The sequence below is a fragment of the Sinocyclocheilus anshuiensis genome, unplaced genomic scaffold (genome assembly GCF_001515605.1).
Source record: "Sinocyclocheilus anshuiensis isolate Anshui unplaced genomic scaffold, SAMN03320099.WGS_v1.1 scaffold4, whole genome shotgun sequence".
Lineage (NCBI taxonomy): Eukaryota > Metazoa > Chordata > Actinopteri > Cypriniformes > Cyprinidae > Sinocyclocheilus > Sinocyclocheilus anshuiensis.
Genome location: NW_015554075.1, coordinates 1400872 through 1409377, shown reverse-complemented (window position 1 = coordinate 1409377; position 8506 = coordinate 1400872). Strand labels below are relative to the sequence as shown.

The window sequence follows — 8506 nt, the reverse complement described above, 5'->3', positions numbered from 1 at the left end:
GGAGAAGTGAATATCTGGAGCGCTCAACACTCTCATGCAGTGTATGTTTAATTCATACTCGAAGCCGGAGGGCGCTCTCGTGCAGAAAATCCAAAACAGACTCATAGAAGTAATGACTTATGACGTGCAGGAAATCCCTAATATGGACAAAAGCATAGTAGCTGAGCTGAATAAAAAGCTGAAAAAAATCGTGAAGACAATAAATACACGATTGCTAAAATATAAGGTTTATGTGTGTTTTTCAAGTTATCTCTAGGTAATAAATAAACTATATGAATAATGCAGTACTGACTGACATATATTTTATAGTTTCTATAGGCTACTAAATTATATTTCCTGCCTTATTCTGTGATAAAAATGGGGAAAATGTGCTCGTGGTAGCCTTTATAAACCGATCATAAAATTGTCATTAGGAAAATATTGAACAAAAATATTATAGCCCCTTGCTGCAGCTAACCTTACTTCCACAGGCTACAAACAGCAATATAAACAACAGCTGTGCATGCTCTCTTCACGCAGTTCTTGTATAATAATAATAATTTAATAATATAAGTATACAAGCACACCGCTCCGCTGAGAACTGCACATACCGGCAGCCGCGGACGTTATGAAGGCATCCTGGAAGTGCGCTACATTAAAGGTGTCTGAAGTGAGGGATAGTCCATGATGAGATCGTCAGGTGAAAGGTAATCATCATGTGGATAATTTTATTTACGACTAAATTATTATTCATTCATTTTACTAATAGTTAGATTGGGCAGGCCTTCACAAAATGGCGTTTAATTACAAAAAAAATAAAAATAAATTTCCTTGACAAAATGGCACTTTGGGCATCAAGGGGAAAGGGGCAGGTGCTCAAGCACCCATCGCAAACCCCTCTGCACGTGCCTGATTCTTGGCGAGGAAGACTGTAAAGTGGGTGAAGAGATAGTCCAGAGTGAGATGAAACAGAGGACAGTTCAGAACAGGTCTATTACTTTGGTAATGACACCAGGATGGTGGAGGAGCTTCACACTGGCGGAGAGTGCAAAGTATTTAAAGATGGAGATTGTGCACAGTTTAAAACTGTGTCCTGCTCCACATGCCTTCCTTCTAGTCATCAATCTACACAAACCATTCACAAACATGCACCTAAACAGTGTTCTGGAACACGGAGATTTTTGGTGAGCAGATCTGGAACCACACCATCGTTCTGCTCATGTATGACAACAAAGAGCAGAGAAATACAAGCAGCTAATTGAGAGAGCAGGGAAAGAGCTTGATATTCTAATACAAAAATGTGGAAACAGAGTTCATGTTTTCAATTATACTGACAGCAAGGGAATAAATGTACAAAAACTGTTTCATGAGATAGAGAGATCGGTAGCAGGGCATGAAGGACAGTACTTTAAACTTGACAGCAAATTTTTTGAAGACATGGAGGAAAAGAAGGACTGTGAAGAAACAAGCAGAGGAGAGAGATTCAAGTAAAAACAAAGATGCAAACCTTGAACGAACGTCTAACAGGTATAGTGCATCTTTTAAAACAACGGTCAGCAATTTTGCATAATTAATAGAAAGATGGAGTTATATAGGTTATATGATTCCAACTGAATATTAAGCACTCCTCATGAACTTTCATGTTCTTTCTGGCAGACACATTTTCCCCAGAGTTAAGGATTGTCTTGATAGGTGGCAATATTGTTGGAAAGACGTCAGTGGTGATCACCATCTTAAAAAAGAAACAAACAAAGAACCTGACAAGAAAGTGTGTGATGAGCGAAGGAGAGGTTGACAAGAGAAAAGTCATTTTAATTGACACACCTGGATGGTGGCCGTACGCATCTGTAAAGGAGACTTCAGAGTCAATCAAGCAGGAGATCATGTCAAGTGTTGCTATGTGTTCACGAGGACCTCATGCAGTTTTGCTGGTTCTGCAGTCTGGTGTCGCCTTCACTGAAGCACATAGGAGGTCTGTCAAGGAGCACTTGGAGCTCCTGGGTCGAAATGTCTGGAAGTACTGTATAGTGGTGTTCACCAGGGGAGACTGGATGGGGACTCCCACTATTGAAGAGCACAATGAGAGTGAAGGAGAAGCTCTGCAGCGGCTGATCAATAAATGTGGAAACAGATATCATGTACTGAACTACATGGAGCAGAATGATAGGGAACAGATCAGAGAGTTGATGGAGAAAGTGGAGATGATGGCCAGAGGAAACACAGAGCTCCTGACACCAGCGGAAGCAGGAATGGAGGAGACTGACAGTGGCTGGGGATCTAACTGGTCAGAGCAAGACAAGTTAGAGAGAGGAAGCTTTAATCTGGATCCCCCTGAAAGTAAGTAGCCTGACAAACACACTTCAACGCAATCATTTGGTTACTGTCAGTCAGTAAAACATGTTTATACAAAGTTTTATTAATTGTTAAATTTCTTCCAGTAGTGTGTGAAGAATACGCTGCAAAATGGCTTGAAAGCACAGAAATTGTGTCTGACTACAGGACCTTATCAGATTTTTCAGATGTCACACTAAATCAAGATCAAGATCTGATGTTTTCAGAGGTAAATACAGAAAACAGAAATTGAAAAATAAAGAAAACAATTAGGCAGTATATACATTACATTTTCATGCAGTCATGAACAACAAAATAAAACGATTTACTTGCAAAACTAAGTTTTGTTTTAAATTGTAAATGGTCTTTACTTTTGTAATCAGCTCCACCTCATGACAGTTCTGTTCATATTGTTTCTGTAATAATCACAAAGTCACACAAATTTATATTGTGATAATACACATAGTGTGTATGTGAATGTGTACATATTTGCTCCAGTGGAGTGCTGGAGATTTGTTCTTTCTTATTCAATTAAATTATTATTCAAACAAAGCCAGAAAAAAATGTGTTTGAGTATATTCTGCAAAATCTACAAACTTACTTATTTTCATAACACCTGTCATCACTGTTGTTTCTTCATTCATCATGGTTCACATTGTAAAGTATAGGTTTTGTGCTATGTATTTGTGAATTAAAAACATAGCTTGCTAAATGTTCTAATATTAATTCTTGTCTGTTCTCCTCCCATTCCATTAATGTATCTTTTTTTTGGTGTAATTCATTAAAATACCTGTAATGAATAAAAACATACCTTGAGTGTGTTTTTCTGTGAATATATTTTGCGTCGAACCGAATACTCAGATATATAACCAGGCTGGATATTTTCTGCAACTGTCATCACTATTTTAAAAGAAATATTCATGAGGCTGATGAACGAGAACAGTAAGATGAAGAAGACAGATGTATTACATGCACAAGAACAAACATGAAATGACTCTTTAGTTCTTTACTTTTGTTTAAAATGTTTTCTAATACAGCAATGACATTGTGTAATGCTTTTATGTATGACAAATACATGTTGGTTTACTGTTTCCCTTTAACAAAACTCAATGAAAAAGCCAGCATGCATTCCTTGTTTATGAAATAAAGTAAAAGTGAAAGTTCCTAACAAAGTTCAATTGAGAGAACAGGCTAAATAAATTATTTGGTGTCTTTTTTTCACTAAAGCACCATTTAACTTTCAGTTCCAATGGTGACAAAGTTTGTAACTCTATCCCTTGTCTTTTTTGCCTCAGTAATGGTGTTTACTTGTGTTTATTTAAACTGACAGTCTGCAACACATAATGGAGGCAGAAGAGGGCTCTGTATCTTTCTTAAACGTTAAAAATGTTTAAATGTTAACCACATACCAAATAGAGTTAAATATGATGTTATTTATTTATTTTCTGTCGACAGTCTTACATAATTGGCATAATATAATGAAAACATAAATAACCAAGTTGGGTCATTGCACAAAGGTTGAAAGAGTAACAGCTCTACAAACGTGGTAAACATACTTTTATGTTAAATGATTAAAATTTCTTAAAACATTAAAATTAAAATAATTTAAAATAAATTACTTGAGAAATATACGACACATATAAGCAACAAATTTCTTTTTATTTGTACATATACAGTATAGAGTTTTTATAAATTCAGGTACTTAATTCCAATTTCCAAGAAGTTTTCATTTAGACACAACTTGTAATAAGGATAAATATTTGTTTAATTATCACAGTATGGAATGATTGTCGTTTCAGCTCACTTTTGATCTATTGCAACACTTTTTGACCAAAGAGTCAAGTCAAGTCAAGTCACCTTTATTTATATAGCGCTTTTAACAATACAGATTGTGTCAAAGCAGCTTTACAGTATCAAATAGGAAAATAGTGTGTCAATGCAAAAGGAAAATAGTAAACACTCAATTTTCAGTTAAAAATATGTTGTAAAAAGATGCAGTTTTGAAGTACTCTTCCCATTTCTAAACCGGCAGTTCAATTTAGACACATTAAGAAAAAAAAATAAAGGTGAAAATTCACTTGTGATGCTAACATCCTTGTATAAAACAGTTGCAAAACTATCATGGAGGTGGAGCTATGACTACTTGTTTCCGGGATGCTGATAAACCAGCTCATCAAGTTAATCAGTACAGACACATTTAGTACATGAACAAGAACAGACAGAATATACTTAAAGATTCATCTAGAATTTTTTTTTTTTAAACTGAGAAACACTGAAAACTGAGCAAATTGAGGAAAACAAGATACTGAGAGTAATCAAAAAGCAAAGAAAGGAGACATTGAAGCAAACTTCAAGACCTTCAAACTGACAATTCTGTGACGCATGATGGAGGCAGCAGAGGACTCTGATTGTCATGACAGTGAGTTTTCCTCATGTTATACGTAAAAGTTTGACAAAACCTGAATGATATACTTTTAGATAGTGGATGATTTGACACAAAGGCTTCAAAACATTATATCTCATAAATGTTTGAACACTAGATTTCCCAAAAACTCTTACTTCACACAGATGACACACATCTCATTTTGGCTACAATGAAAATAACTAGAAGGTTTAAAGTTGTAAAGTAACTACTTCACAACATCCTTAGATATTAAAGGTTAAGATAAATGAGTTTCTATGTAAGAGTTTCATACTGGTATGCTGGAAAACCTTGTAAACTCATCAAAAGCATGTAGGAATGTCATCTGACCTGCCACCTGATAGCAATCTCTAAACATCAATGCAAGGCAAACTACAGCATTAAATATGGCCAGTGTTGTCTTTACAGAGGCTTTCAAATCAAATTGTTTTAATACTACAAACTGCATCTAAAAATTTGACTAAACATTTGAAATATGATGAGTAACCCTAATAAATGTTTGCTGTTGACTGCAAGTGGTATACAGATTCCTTTATTTTTTTTCTGGCAGATTGTCCAGCTCCTTCAGAAATAAACATCATTATGGTTGGAAGTAAAGCAGAACATAAATGCAATGCAGCTAATACCATCCTTGGTCATAATGACTGTAAAGTGGGCAAAGAGATAGTCCAGAGTGAGAGGAAACAGAAGACAAATCAGAACAGGTCTGTTACTTTGGTAATGACACCAGGATGGTGGAGGAGCTTCACACTGGCGGAGAGTGCAAAGTATTTAAAGATGGAGATTGTGCACAGTTTAAAACTGTGTCCTGCTCCACATGCCTTCCTTCTAGTCATCAATCTACACAAACCATTCACAAACATGCACCTAAACAGTGTTCTGGAACACATGGAGATTCTTGGTGAGCAGATCTGGAACCACACCATCGTTCTGCTAATGTATAACGACAAAACACAGAGACATGCAGATTGCAAGCAGCTGATTAAGAGAGCAGGGACAGAGCTTGATACTGTAATAAAGAAGTGTGGGAACAGAGTTCATGTTTTCAATTATACTGTCAGAAGGGGTAAAAATGTGGAAAAACTGTTTCATGAGATAGAGAGACTGGTAGCAGGTCATGAAGAACAGTGCTTTAAAATTGACAGCAAACTGTTTGAAGATATGGAGGAAAAGAGAATAAATGTGAAAAAACAAGCAGAGGAGAGAGAGATTCAAGTAAAAACAATGATGACAACCTTGAAAGAATGTCTAACAGGTATAGCGCATAAAAAATGCTCAACAGCAATTTACTATTAATAGAACACATGGAGTAATGTGGTGCAGGTATGACATCAGAACCCTGAAGACTTATTTGCTGCAGGTTCCTTCAAGGTTTTGTGATGGGGGTTTTTAATTTATGAGTAAAATAAAGTCTGTGGTAAACATAACTTGATGATATTTTGACATTTTGTTGACAGTGATATCCTAAACGGTCTTATCTAGTTACTTATTAGAAACATACATTTTCAAAGGTAAATATAACTGTTTCAAAATTTATGTTTTCAGTATGGGTGTGTGAAACGTCAACGTATTTTTAAGTTATGTTTACCACAGGCTTTATTTTACTCATAAATTGAAAAAACACCATTACAAAACCCCACATAGGAAAATCTTAAAGGAATCAGCTGCGAACTAGTCCTCCGCGCTCTGATGTCATACCTGCATCACTCTATTATGTACTGTAGGCAATGTTATGCTGTTTATGAACTCTCTCTTTTTTCCTAGCAGAGAAAAGTTGTGATTTTCCAAAATTAAGGATTATCTTGATGGGTGCCAATATGGCTGGGACGACCTCAGTGATGAACACCCTCCTGAAAATCGAACAAGAGGTCAGCAAGACTAAAAAATCTTTGAAGAGAGAGGGAGAGGTCGACAAGAGAAAAGTCATTTTAATTGACACACCTGGATGGTGGCCGTACGCGTCTGTAAAGGAGACTTCAGAGTCAGTCAAGCAGGAGATCATGTCAAGTGTTGCTATGTGTTCACCAGGACCTCATGCAGTTTTGCTAGTTCTGCAGTCTGGTGTTGCCTTCACTGAAGCACATAGGAGGTCTGTCAAGGAGCACATGGAGCTCCTGAGTCGAAATGTCTGGAAGTACTGTATAGTGGTGTTCACCAGGGGAGACTGGATGGGGACTCCCACTATTGAAGAGCACATTGAGAGTGAAGGAGAAGCTCTGCAGTGGCTGATCAATAAATGTGGAAACAGATATCATGTACTAAAAAACAATCAGCGGTGTGATAGGAAACAGGTCAGCGAGTTGATGGAGAAAGTGGAGATGATGGCCAGAGGAAACACAGAGCTCCTGACCCCAGCGGAAGCAGTGATGGAGGAGTGTGAGATTGATTGGGAATCTGAGTATCTCAAACTTGTGGAAAAAGCAGATAAGAAGAGTGACAGTGGTTGTGGATCTAACTGGTCAGAGCAAGACAAGTTAGAGAGAGGAAGCTTTAATCTGGAACCACCTCACAGTAAGTAGCCTGAAAAAAAAACTTCTTTAAAAATGATTTGGTTACTGTCAGTCAGTAAAACATGTTTATGCAAAGTTTTAATAATTGTTACATTTCTTCCAATAGTGCATGAAGAATACATTACAAAATGGCTTGAAAACACAGAAATTGTGTCTGACTTCAGGACCTTATCAGACTTTTAAAAAGACATTTCAGAAGATGTCATACTAAATCAAGATCACAGAGGTACATACAGAAAACAGAAATTGAAAAATAAAGAAAACAATTACAGCGTATCCTCTAGACACATACAACTAAATAATAATTTAATTGCAATTAATTGCAATTTAGTTTTAAAGTATAAAACATGTTTATAAAAAGTTTTATTAATTATCATATTTCTTCACATAGTGCCTGAAAACCAAGTTAAGAAATTACTTGAAAACAAACTGCAATTAACTTCAGGACCTTATCAGAGGACATTTCAGAGAATGTCACACAAAATCAAGATCACAGATGGTTTGCAGAGGTAAATACAAAAAACAGAAAGAGAAAAATAAGGAAAGCAATAGCATTTCATGCAATACTTTTAAATATTTCGTACAACAAAGTAATGACAGCAGGATGGTAACTCGTTCACTTGCAAGATTTCTTTTAAATTGTAAATATGAGCTTGACTTTTGTAATCAGCTTTACTATTTATACCATCAGCTTAACCTCATGTCAGATCTACTCATATTGTTTGTAATGTTAACAATCACACCCCCCAGAGCAATCGAGGGTTGTGTGTCAACTATTTGCTAAAAAGTGATCTGTGGACCTGTTTTTTTTTTTCCTTTTTTTTTTTTTTTTTTTTTTTACTTCATCAATGTATTCCACATTCAAGTATCTGTTGCCATAAATTTATATTGTGATTGATAATATACTGAGTTTATGTCAGATTCTATGTATTTGTTCCAATACTGGAGTGCTGGAGATTGATATTATCTGTTCCTTTTTAAAATAAATATTGTTGTTTGACCTTATTCTACAAAATCTACAAACTTATATACTTGCATCATGTGTGTCATCACTGTTGTTTCTTCATCCATTTCTTTCAGTTATTCTAACACCAAACCTGTTTGTTAAAAATATACAGTACGCTACATAAATAGAGCTATTGAAATTGACATTATGATCCATAACCTATAACTTAAACCACAGAATTATTTTTATATTCTATATAATATTTTATTTTCTCTTTTTACGTTTCATTGCCAGATTGCCATGTGAATTTAGTGACCA

At 35.7% G+C, this 8506-nt stretch overlaps 1 protein-coding gene across 2 annotated transcripts; it reads left to right on the top strand.

The window, feature by feature from the left end:
* Positions 1-833: 833 nt before the first annotated feature.
* LOC107668965 (GTPase IMAP family member 2-like) lies at positions 834-8225 on the top strand. Of its 2 annotated transcripts, XM_016461042.1 has the most exons (4): positions 834-1506; positions 1636-2316; positions 7349-7468; positions 7634-8225. In XM_016461042.1, the coding sequence occupies exons 1-3, from the start codon at positions 1479-1481 to the stop codon at positions 7423-7425; spliced, it is 786 nt and encodes a 261-aa protein (XP_016316528.1). In that variant the 5' UTR covers positions 834-1478; the 3' UTR covers positions 7426-7468; positions 7634-8225. The 2 variants fall into 2 exon arrangements, with proteins under 2 accessions (XP_016316528.1, XP_016316529.1); XM_016461043.1 differs by lacking the exons at positions 834-1506; positions 1636-2316 and adding an exon at positions 6478-7243.
* The last annotated feature ends 281 nt before the right edge of the window (positions 8226-8506 follow it).

Bases quoted from the DNA above. Each gene is read 5' to 3' on its own strand.
- LOC107668965 (XM_016461042.1), top strand. From the start codon at position 1,479: ATGCAAACCTTGAACGAACGTCTAACAG. The intron at 1,507-1,635 runs GTATAGTGCATC...TCTTTCTGGCAG, and splicing joins CTTGAACGAACGTCTAACAG to ACACATTTTCCCCAGAGTTA. The intron at 2,317-7,348 runs GTAAGTAGCCTG...TTCTTCCAATAG, and splicing joins TAATCTGGATCCCCCTGAAA to TGCATGAAGAATACATTACA.